General features: G+C 47.6%; 1 protein-coding gene across 1 annotated transcript in view; it reads right to left on the bottom strand.

The window, feature by feature from the left end:
* The window catches only part of FBP1 (fructose-bisphosphatase 1), a 28,242-nt gene extending 18,393 nt beyond the window's left edge, over positions 1–9,849 (bottom strand). Inside the window, exon 1 of the mRNA XM_059072364.2 lies at positions 9,476–9,849. Within this exon, the coding sequence (XP_058928347.1) occupies positions 9,476–9,645 (170 nt within the window). The 5' untranslated portion in view covers positions 9,646–9,849. The remainder of the gene's footprint in view (positions 1–9,475) is intronic.
* Between the last annotated feature and the right edge of the window lie 2,668 nt (positions 9,850–12,517).

The raw sequence follows: 12,517 nt of genomic DNA, 5'->3' as shown, positions 1-12,517 counted from the left end.
CTCGCCCACCTGGAAAACAGTGTCTTGTCCCTCTAGCCCTCCTCCCACTTCTTTTCATCATGTCATTCCTATTTCATGAGTAAAAGACCAAGGGATCTATCAAACTTGCAGCTGGGGTTTCCCTTCTCTTTCCACATAGTCTCTTTCTCACTTCAACTGTGAGGCCGACACTGATGAAGAAAGAAGGCAGCCAAATTCTGGATGGAACTAGGGCTTAGCAGGGGCCAACAACTCAATGGCCTACATCTTCCTCAATGGCCCTGCTGGAACCAATTGGCTCTCTTTCCTAGCCTGACACTTCCACCATTAAAGTCACTACTAATTCAGGAGGGTGAATAACGCTGATGGAAAAGAACATGGGCTTCATGGCAGAGACCTGGCTCAGCCCTCAGCTCTGCAAGGCCCCTGCTCTCTCTGAGTCCTCCTTTTCACGCGTGACCAGGGTCGTGGGGTTGTTGGAGGATTATACACTTATCACACATACACAAAGGGTTTAGCACAGCCCTTCACACCTCATGTTAAGTCCCTTGTTTGCTCTATAAAGGGAGCACTCATTACGGATCTGCAATACTGTGGGAGGGGAGGGGGCTCTCAAGATCCCCCAGGCTTCATCATCTTCATGTTGGCATGGTTGTTTAATCTGTACTTCCACGAGGATGAGGACAGAGGGTATGTTTTCCCCCACTGTGTCCCAACTTCCAGCACACAGTAGGCCCTCTAGCAATACTTGCTGAAAAGCATCCGCTGAAGAGAAGAGAAACCCAAGCCTGCAGGAATAAGTATAGGAGCAGTAGACTTCAAGGTCATTCCACACCTTGGAGTGTGGAGGAAGCCACTGGAACAGTCCCCAGAGGGACCAGCCTATGGGGACAGTTCCAGGGAGGCCTGGGAGGCTGGGACAGGTGGACAAGGCACTGAGGCAGACATGGGAAAAGCCTACTTCACACTTTGTTCTGGGTTATCTGGCTCAGCGAGATAGGTGAAGAACAGTTAGGCCTCAGTTCCTCTTACTCAAAAGCTTCCTAGAGGCCTGTGTAAATGATCATTTATTCCACAAATATCTATTGTCCCCACTGTGCTGAGTGCTGGGGTTACAGTGCTGAGCAAGATGGATGAGATCCCTGCCCTCATGGAGCTTATGTTCTAGTGAGTGAGGTAAACAAGAAACAAGCAAGTGCTTTTGAATGAATAAGATAATGTTGGATAGTGACAGGTGCTCTAATAAAATGAAACAAGATGCTGGGGGATGGCAGGGTAAGGGGTTTAGATGGTCAAGGAAGGTCTCACTGTAAAGGAGCAGTTCCAGCTGAAGGATACTTTGAATGTTTTTCAAACAAAAATGAAGCTATAACAAAGCCCTAAAAGAGCCCAAATGAGCCAGCCAGTAATGATTCCAAAGAACAGCTCCGGGTCAGTAATTTATCCAAAGGAACAGGGAGTTTGTTTTTCATATATTTCCAAATGGGAGGAGTTACTCTGTGCACATTTATATAAGTAACTTTTTAAACCTCAAAGTCTTTTTCCCATGCGGTGAGCTACGAGAGGTTACAGTCAGCGTCAGGGCAGCTGGATTGTCCAGCCAAGACCACCAGCCAGGTTCCTCACTGCTGTTCCAGGGTTTTGAGGTGGATCCTGCCCTTGGATCACAGAGAGTAGCACCACCGGTCCACGGGGAGTCGGGAGGGGCCGTATAACAGCTGCAGGATGAACACTGTAAGGGACACTCACCACACCAGAACTGAAATGGCCATCTTCATGGCCAAACCATGCAGACCACTGGGATGGCTCCACCTCCCTGCCTGGTTGGGTGGTCACCCCTCCTTGCTCCTCTTTACTCCCATGGAGGGTCCTCCTCCTCTGTTCTAACCAAAAGGACCTTTCCCCATCTATCCTCCAGTTGCTGGTGAAGCATAAAAAACATGGAGATAGATGATTCTGGGACCCTCAAACTCAAAATTCAGGCACTTTATAACGCTTCTAGGTCATCTTCTGGGAGGGTTTCCCTTGGTGAAACCTTGGTGAGACCTTGTGTTAGGAAAGTCTTCGAGAAGGCCCAGGAAAGTGATTCTAAGGTAGAAACAGGATTCAGGAGAATGAATTCCCAGCTTGCCATGTCAATAGTGACAATATCTTGAGTCTATACCCAATCACCTCAGATTCTGTACGTTGCACCTTAGCGCAGGAAGTTAGCCATGACACGAGGAGTTTCTCACATGGCCCTGTGTCATCCTGCCCAGGGATGAGGAGTCAGGACTAGGCAAATGCTCAGTCAGACTTCTCCCAAGATGCCTCAGGAGGGGCCCCCAGAAGGGAAGCAAGACCCCCGAGGGAACACATTCCATGGATCAATGAAAAGCCGGAAGCAGGAAAGGCTTCTACAACTCTGACAGAAGAAAAAAGCCCTAAGAAAATCCTCAAGGAACTAATTAGCCAAAGAGCACATAGTTTATTTTCTTGTAAGTTTTCAGAAAATCCCTTAGAAACAATACTCTTCTGCATTCTGATCAGTCATCATTCCATCAAAGGCCCCAAAGGATAGAAGAAGAGCCTTTATTGTATAACCCGATGGCCACGTGCGGGAGCAGTGGGGAAAGGTAGCGTCATCATGCGCTTTCCTCCATGGGCTGGAACTCTAGACCCTGGGGGTTCAAATCCCAGCTCCGCCACGTGTTAACCAACCCTGTGCAAATCTCTTAGCTTCTCTGATCTTCGGTAAAATGGGAATTTAGTGCATCTATGTCACAGTATGTAGAGAGGGGGAGTAAATGAGGTGACATAGGTAAAGGGCTTAGAAGAGAGACCGGCGCCAAGGTAGTGAACAAGAAATGGTATCATTCTCTTCCCATCCCTAACTCCCCTCAGCAGTAATACCACCATGCTGAGAAGCAAGGTGGGTCCTGACAAGAACACAGCACCAGGGACCTGGGTTCAAATTCTGCCTTCCCTCTTCCTGATTATATGACTTCCATCAAGTTGTCTCAGCTCCCTGACTGTTTCCAGGCTTTGTAAGGGTGAGGGCTAACCCACGTGATGCACCTGATTCATAGCGGCCAATGGCAGCCATCACTGTTCTTAATGGAGCCCACAGATTGGTTGTATAGGTTGGTTGATGAAGGGGAAGGGAAATGACTTCTAAACCAGTTTTTCAGGCAGCTCCTGGGAAGACAGGCAATGCAGAACAGTGTCACAGGTAACTAACTGAGAGGAAAAGAAAGTGCTCAGAGTTCACATTTGACTGAAGTCTCCCTGGGAATATTATTTCATTTGAGATGCTTATATGTCACTTCAATTTTAGTCATATTAGCTGGCCCTGCAGCCCAAGTTGTTCAGGGAAGCACAGCATCCTGTGGTTTATGCTGTCAGGGTTTATGCCCCTGTGACTCTGTTTTTAAACCCCCAGAGACACAAAACTTCTCTTTCTGGAGTTTGGGGGAAAAAAATCAATTTGAGAAGCTGCCGTCTGGAATATCTCTTCTTTTTGTTTTTTGTTTTTTTGGCCACACCACAAGGCGAGTATTGTAATATCTCCTTTTATGCTTACTATAAAAACCTCACTGAAAAATGGAAACAACTGTTAAGTCATTTTAATTCATATCATGGGAAACTCTTTAGAAGGATAGGTTAATTTGGCCAGTATTTTTAAATCCTTAGATATTTGGACTAAATATTAGCATGGTTTTTCAAATTTGCGTACGGTTTCTCCAGCCATTTCACAGCCATAAAGTCTGCAATTAATGATGGTCAGGAGAAAGGCTCCTTTAACATTTCTGAAGCAGATCCCTAGACACAAGGACCGGAGCCAGGGCCACACTTAGGGAAGAACTTTTGATGACTTCCTTGATTTGCTAACTAACTAGACCTTTTCCGTCTGATGTCAGCATGGCAATGTAAAGCAGGCCGCCCTTTAGATAGCATGCACAGGAGCCAAGAGGAAGAGCGCATTTTTAGAAGAAAAAGGAAGGCAGGTTATTATTTAATCCTTATCACTGAAGTCGAAAGTAACATGACTTGTTATTGATTGATTCTGAAGTAAATGACCAACCATTCACCCAGCCCAGAACATCCAAAGGTCAGATGAGAAATACAGGCCGCCCTCGGTATCCTGGGGTTTTGCATCTGCGAATTTCCATTGTTAGTTGAATCCAAGATCACACAGGGCGGACTGTACTCAGCCATTTTACCTAAAGGACTTAAGCATTCGCGGATTTTGCTATCTGCTGGGTGTTCTGGAACCAATCCCTGGTGGATACCTAGGGATGACTATACATTGAATAAGAGGCGTCAACCAGAGCAGCTTCAAAGGCCACAAACCCCAAGGCTGGCTTGAGTTCATGCCAGCCCAAAATGAGCAAATAGGATGGTATGTGGCTGGCTATGCTTCTGGTGTGGAAAGGAAGTTACAATTCCTTTTTGGTAATATGGAGATGACAATACAAGAAATATAAGATACATATGATAAAATGTCCAGAAATTTAAGATTGTAAACTCTGCAAACTTGAAGATAAGCTCAAGTATGTGTTAACTGACCTGTAATTCCAAAATTAAAATGAAAGTTATTTATTATTTTCCTCCACCAAACAACAGAAGTGACCTCACATTTACAAGAAAGTTTTCTTGATGTCACGTGAGCACAATGGGAAGTTTCCGGTAACCAATCTGAGGGAGCAAAGTCCTCTTAATATATAATATTCTAGCCTGGAATATATCCTTGTTGAAATGCATGTGGGCAGCTACTAAGGAATGAAAAGCAGAATATAGAGCTATCTGTTTTCTAGAAACAAAAAACTTCAACTTAGGAAAACAATGATGACAGTATCAATGTAATGAACTCAGTTCTTCCACATACAACTCTTTGAGGATTAAAAAAACAAGTTGTCTCCATCTTACAAGTGGGGAAGCTGAGGCTCAGAGATGTTACGCCAATTGCCTAAATCCTCACAGAAGTTAAATAGCAGAGGCAGGAATTTGAGCCCAGCTCCACCTCTCTCCAAAATGTGCTCTTAAAGCCTTGCATGTTCCTGTTCTGCTAAACCGGGTCCTAATTTTCTTCTCCTCTTCCTCTTGCCTGAGGAGTGGATGTGCCAAAATCCAGTGGCCTAATCTTCAGTCAGTTCTTCACACCCAAATTCCAGACTGTCGCAACTAACTGCAGCCTGCGCAACATCTCCAGCTATATGGCGGCCCTCTAACACCTCAAGTTCCACATCACCAAAATGTCAGCATCATCTTCCTACCCTTCTCCAGCCTCTAAAACCCAGCTCCTCCTTTGGAATTCTGGGTTTTGGGGTTTTTTTTTTTGTTTTTTCGTTTTTGTTTGTTTTTGTTTTTTTTTTTTTTTTTTTTTTTTTTTTGTGGTTTTTGTGGTATGCGGGCCTCTCACTGTTGTGGCCTCTCCCTTTGCGGGGCACAGGCTCCGGATGCACAGGCTCAGCGGCCATGGCTCACGGGCCCAGCCGCTCCGCGGCACGTGGGATCCTCCCGGACCGGGGCACGAACCCGTATCCCCTGCATCGTCAGGCGGATTCTCAACCACTGCGCCACCAGGGAAGCCCTGTTTTTGTTTTTAATGGCACAGCCCTGCTTCTCGGGGTTCTTTGAGAACCTCCCTTGCTGTCCTTCTCCCCCATCCCCACCCAGACTTCTCCCAGATCCTCCCCCTCCTCCCCTCTAATCCCCTAGATCTGAATGCTGCTTTCCTCACCTCTCCCCTCTTCAGTTGGTGTTCCACATGTCTTAGCTTTCTCTCTTTTAACTCTATACTTCCAGCCATACCTGCCCCAGATGAATCTCCATTCATTCCACTGCCCCACTCAAAAACCTGTACCTCTCCCCTTTGCTTAAACCCCCAAATATAAAGTATTCACCCTTGCCATTTGATGTTCCCCCAATGCACCCACAATTTAACATCCACAAATGCCGCATCACTACATTACTTGAAGTAGTCCAGGCTTCAGTCAAACGGAATGAGCAACTTTTCCAGAAACATCTTCCTACTTTGTACATTTCCTCACACGATGGCCCAGCCTAAAATGCTCTCCAGCCATCAAACCTAGGACCATCTTTTCCTGACCATTGCAAATGCCTATCTTGATACTCCACAGTCCTCTGCATCCACATCATATTTTTGGTACCTCTAGGAAAGTATCTTTCAGAGCTCTATTGTTTTATAGTTCTATATTTGTAATATTTTTCCTACAGCATAAGCTCTGTATCATTCTCATCTCTCAGTCTCTTCTAGAACTAAAGAGACGGGGGGGGGGGGGGGGGGGGGAGAGAAGAGAGAGAGGGAGAGAGAGAGAGAGAGAGAGAGACCTCTCCAGGCTCTACATTTAAACTCCTGATCTGTCCCTGATGATGAGTCATGGCTGAGCTCCATAAACTGGTTCCCCAAGGTTCCTGCAATCTGTGGATCACCTTGTCCCTCTGGCTAGATGCCCTTCTAGGGCAAGTCATCAGCACTAAGAAGTTATTTGCAGGCATGCTGGCCTTTTCATCCAGGATATCGAAGTCATGAGTGTAATCTGGAGGCCTAGGTTGAGATCTTGTCTTATTGCCCCCTGCTCAACTACATGTGATACTGAGACAGTCAAACTGATTTTCCCACAGGAGTACTTAATGTCCAGGTTCTAGTCCTCCTCTGTCAGCCACCCACATGGCCATGCATCAACACCCATTTCACAGGTACAATGCTGTTTGAAATAGTCAAAGAGCAGTGGCATGCCCAAACATATGGGAAATGTCAAATAGCTCATGATATGTCCATGCAGTGGAACACAATGCAGCAATTAAAAACAAGGAGGTGGGGCTTCCCTGGTGGCGCAGTGGTTGAGAGTCCGCCTGCCGATGCAGGAGACACGGGTTCGTGCCCTGGTCCGGGAGGATCCCACGTGCCGTGGAGCGGCTAAGCCCGTGAGCCATGGCCGCTAGGCCCGCGCGTCCAGAGCCTGTGCTCCGCAACGGGAGAGGCCACAACAGTGAGAGGCCCGCATACCGCAAAAAAAAATAAATAAATAAAAATAAAAATAAAATAAAAATAACAAGGAGGTGGATTTACATGTCCTAACATTGAAGGATGTTGAATATATATATTGTTGAATAATGAAAGCAAACTGCAGAAGAATATGTTAAGTGTGATTCCATTTTGTTTGCTATTTACAAAGAGTCATATGGAAATACGTATCCATGTATAAATTTATATTAATATAAAGAAGTATCTAGTATAACTGACTCACTTTGCTGTACACCCAAAAACTAACACAACATTGTAAATCCACTATACTCCAATTTTTAAAAAAGACATTAAAAAAAAAAAAAAAAGAAAAGAAAAAGACATATCAGGCTTCCCTGGTGGCGCAGTGGTTGAGTGTCCGCCTGCCAATGCAGGGGACACGGGTTCGTGCCCCGTTCCAGGAAGATCCCACATGCCAGGGAGCGGCTGGGCCCGTGAGCCATGACCGCTGAGCCTGCGCGTCCGGAGCCTGTGCTCCGCAACGAGAGAGGACACAACAGTGAGAGGGCTGCGTACCTCAAAAAAAAAAAAAAAAAAAAAAAAATAGTATCTAGTAAAATAACCAGTAAATTATGAATAGTGGATACTCCAGGGAATGGGTAGAGGTGGGTTTCACTTTTCCCGTTGTGGTTTGAATGTTTGTTGAGTGCAATTTATTAAGGAATTTATAATTATAGCAACAACAATATTTTTTAACCTGGTATTTACAGGTACCTAGTGTAAAACTATACATAATTTATATAGCCAACATTAGCACCCTTTGTCCAGGTCCCACTATCGAAATCACACTACCTAAGGTCCCACTATCTGACATTACTTAAAAGGCGGGAAAGATGCACCTCAAAGCAGATCTTGTGTTTCTGAGTCTCTCTGGGGTTGTGAAAGGTGCTGACACATTTTAAAATAATACAAGAAATGACAAACACTCTTTTTGAAGAAGCCCCCTGGTTTTCAAAGGCAGGTAAAGCTGTTAGGACACTTTTACTTATTGTAAATTAAATCTGAAGTAAGATTTTAATTGAGTGTGTTTCCTAAAGCACAGCCTCCTTAGAAATGTATTAAGAGGGACCATAGGTGAAATAGTAATGGAATCACCACCTTCCTAACATACTGTCCCAATCCCTCTCCCAGCAAGGGCCGTCCCTGCTTGATATCTGAAAACAAATGTGATGATACACTCCTTCCTTAACAGTTAGCTCGGATAGATTAGGAGTTTGGGATTGACATGTACACACTGCTATATTTAAAATAGATAACCAAGGACCTACTGTATAGCACAGGGAACTCTGCTCAATACTCTGTACTAACCTAAATGGGAAAAGAATTTGAAAAAGAATAGATACATGTATATGTATAACTGATTCACTTTGCTGTACACCTGAAACTAATACAACATTGTTAGTCAACTATACTCCAATATAAAATAAAAATTAAAAAAAAAAAAGTTAGCTCTACCAAGCCATACTGTGGGACCAAAGGCAAAGAGCTGACCAGAAAAGGAAACTAGGTTGCAGGGATTATACTTTTTCAGATCAGCTAAGAGCACTATGCACAATGTTTAAGGTGTTCCTAAGTGTGGGAAATATTAGGAAGAAGTGTGGGCAATCTGAAAACCCAGGCATCCTTCAGCTATACTGAGGACCAGTCTAAACAAAACGCTCGTGCACACCAGAATAAACCAAAGAGCACTTGTGTTACTTACAACAAGCCACACAAGAAGGTACTCTCTGAATCCCCTTGTCCTGTGATTGCTTTGCTAAATAGAATGTGATCTGCGGACCAGCAGTCTCAGCACCACCTACCACAGGAGAACGTCTTAGAAATACAGCATCTCAAGCCCCACTCCAGACCTCCTGCAGCCCTGTGCTCACCAGCACTGCCGCCCCTGAAGACTCTGGACAGAGGGCCTCCTCCCAGCCTCCTCCCAGCGGGGTTTCGACCCACTGCTCCTAACAGGACTTGTCTAGGGTCAAGGAGATACTGAATTAGAAACCTGACTTGGGACCCCAATTCCAAAGGGAGTGAAGGAGGTCAAAGAAAAGAAAGGGAAAGGAAGGCACCTGGGCCAGCACTTTCCTGTTTGAGGCTAGGATGGGTATGGCAGTCAGGCCAGGTGCCCATCTGGTCAGCCAATTTCATCAGGAGGAAGCCAGAGGGGTGCTAAGGCAGGCTGCTCAGCCCAGGGGAGCAGGCTGCAGGATGGATGCAGCTGTGGACCGTGAGACAGGCCCCCAGGTGGAAAGCTTAATGGAAGGGGGAACTAGGCTTGAGTGCGGCTTGAGCTTCTGTAGAGGGGCAGAGAGAGAGAGGGAGGGAGGGAGGGAGAGGGAGAGAGAGTCCCAGATGTCAAAGAGAGACTGACAGTATGGGCAGAGGGTCAGACATCGGACTGCCCGGCAGATCCCCTGCCAGAGAGAGAGGACACGGCCAAGGTGAGGGGTCCGGGGGTACAGAGGCCTGACTCACAGGTGCGCAATGCCCGCCTTGCGCACAGCGGTGGAGATGGCTTTGATCGCGGTGCAGAGCGAGTTGAGCAGCTGGGTCATCTCGCCCGTGCCGCGGGCCTTCCTGCCCTCCTCCATGACGAAGCGGGTCAGGGTGACGATATTGGTGTCGAAGACCGCCTGGTCCGTCATGCTGTGGCCGGGTTGCTGAGCGCTGGACGGCAGGTGCAGGCGGCTGGACGCGGTGGGACGCGGCTGGAGCGCAGACCGACGGCCTCCGAGGGTCAGCACCGCTCGGAGTGGGCCGGGCCCCAGAGGGGTGCCCCGCGGAGCCTATAGGCGCGGGTCACCGCCCTCCGCCCACAGGAACACCTCCGCGCCCTGGCCCCGCCCCTCCAACTGCAGCCCCGCCCACTCCGTCCCCCACCCCCACCCCACGTCCGGGATCCTCGTCCAATCTCAGTTCCTCCAACAGCGGGGCTGCCCCCTCCCCCGCGGCCCACCGCCACCTCCGGTTCCTCCGCTGTCGCCGCGCCACGCCTCAAAGCACGGCCACTGGCGTGGTGGAGCGCTGCTCCGGGCCACCTACATGGTCTTTTTCAGTCCCCACAACGACCCTGCCACAGAGGTGCAATCATGATTTTCCCCCCAAGATATAAAACTTAAGTTGGGAAGGGTAAGCGTGGTGCTCAGTGCAGTGCTGCAGCCCAGCTGCTCCCGGGTTCCGGCAGGCGGCTCTAACCGCTGCGGTTCCCTCCCCCTCCGTGGCCACCTGCCATCTGCTCCCTGCCCTCTGTCCACCCCTGCTTGGCCTGTTACCTGGGTCTTCTGACTAACTTCAGGAGACATGGATTCCCTTGTTCATTACCTGTCTGATGGCCCGGCTTTGGATCCTTAATTCAGGCCTCTTCTCAAGATTGCTATAATTTGAGAGCTGTTAACCTTCCTTTCCAACAACTGCATTTTGCAGAGAAAACAGTCACAGACACAGGAAAGTGTCTCCCGGATACCATACTGAGGACAGGGGCTCTGAGGCCACATCTTGACTGCTCTGTAGGCACATTGCTGCAGTCCTAAGGCAGTTCATACACTGATTCATAGAACAACATTTATTGAGCACTTACTGTTAGTGAAACAGTGCTTTGAGAACTATCCCCTGTCCCCTTGTCACAAGTAACAAATGCTTCTGTTTAATCAAAGTACTTGGTGTGGGGACTTCCCTGGTGCCATAGTGGATAAGACTCCGCGCTCCCAGTGCAGGGGGCCTGGTCAGGGAACTAGATCCCACATGCATGCCGCAACTAAGACCCAGTGCAACCAAATATATATATATATATAATTTTTTTAAAGTACTTGGTGTGTTCATTGGCTAAGCACCCCAAAAGATGGACCCATTGAGTCCAGTACAATTTCTGGCAACTCTGGTAGGACATGTGCCCTGACCAGGGACAAGGGGAGCCGGCCACACCGGAGTGAAGTAGACTTATTTGCTTCTGGTATTGGTCAGATCATCCGGGTTCTCTTGGTCAAACATTGTTCTTCTGGGTATCTGTTGGTTCAGAGACTGCCCCCTGGATCTCCGTGAGCAAAGTGGTCACGCGAACGACTCTGTTCAGTGCTAGTGTTACCGAGTCCAAGCTCGCTCTGCTCGCCTAATGACAGGCCAGTGAATCGGAAAAGAGCTGTTGAGGCAAGGAATACGACTTTATTTGGAAAGCAGCAGACCGAGAAGATGGCAGACTAGTGTCGCTGAAAAACCGTCTTATCAGGGTTTGGATGCCAGTTTCTTTTATCGCACAGAGAAGGGGAGGAGATGAGAAAGTAAAGTTAAAAGGCCATACGTTTTGCAAATATCCCCTAAAATGGCCAGCCTCGGGGAGGGGATGTGTTAATTTCTTCTTTCTTGCAGCCATCAGCAGGTGGTCAGGGTCAGATTGTCTCCCTGTGAGCTGAACAAAGGCACTTTAGTTTAACACTCGGGCAGAGGGGCAGGGTTCCCTGAGGCAGGCCATTATGTATGATTATAATAACAAAAGCAAAGAAAAGCAAAGGTTAAAGTCAAAGAAACAGATCGAACATAGAATCCGATTTAGCTCTTCCCTGTTACACCAGCAGACTTCAGAGGGTGTGTAGAATTCAGGACCGGTGCTATAATAGGTGGGGATATCAGGATAGCCTCACTTTTGATTAAAGCAGAATTTGAGAAGCACACAACTGGGCTTGGGTATTCGATTTCATCCTGGGTTTGTGTCCAGCGGTTCTGATTTCTGTAACTGGGAGGTTGCATTCCTGCGGGTAAGGAACCACAGGTCTCTGTGAGTGGGAACTCCATTCCTACTATTCTGGAAGGTTGCATTCCTTCCTGTGGGACACTAGAGACCTCTGGGTTTAGAAGCCACCTTTTCTGTGACTGGAGGGGGGCAAGGGTTGAGTTCCTTTTTAATAAGAAACAAGAGACCTCTTGGGTGCAGGGAACACAGGTGTGAACAGGGTCCCTGAAATCACTCTTCCAGATGGCAGAAACTGACTGCCAAACTTGGGTCTGATTATCTTATATGTTTAAAAGAATTAGTTGAGGGCTTCCCTGGCGGCACAGTGGTTGAGAGTCCGCCTGCCAATGCAGGGGACATGGGTTTGTGCCCCGGTCCGGGAAGATCCCACATGCCGCGGAGCGGCTGGGCCCATGAGCCATGGCTACTGAGCCTGCGCGTCCGGAGCCTGTGCTCCACAATAGGAGGGGCCACAACAGTGAGAGGCCCGCATACCGCAAAAAAAAAAAAAAAAAAATTAGTTGAAACTGAGTTCCTTGGTGACCTTAGAAAAACTACTTTTGATCTTTGATGGCCTCGGCCTGCAGCGGCTTGAAGCAGGATTTCGGTTCCTGGCCATAGACTGAAGTCAGGCTGCAGCAGTGAGAGCACTGAATTCTAGCCACTAGACCACCAGGGACCAGTGGCCAGTGACAAGGCCCTGGCCCGTCAGCTGTGTAGAAATGAATTTCCACATAGACCCGGGAAGTCGTGAAGCAAATAAAGTGTTTATTAGGAGGAAAAAGAGTACAGTA

This window comes from Kogia breviceps, chromosome 8 (genome assembly GCF_026419965.1).
Source record: "Kogia breviceps isolate mKogBre1 chromosome 8, mKogBre1 haplotype 1, whole genome shotgun sequence".
Taxonomy (NCBI): Eukaryota; Metazoa; Chordata; class Mammalia; order Artiodactyla; family Physeteridae; genus Kogia; species Kogia breviceps.
The sequence above is the reverse complement of the archived record's forward strand: the minus strand, read 5'-3'. Positions and strand labels throughout refer to the sequence as shown.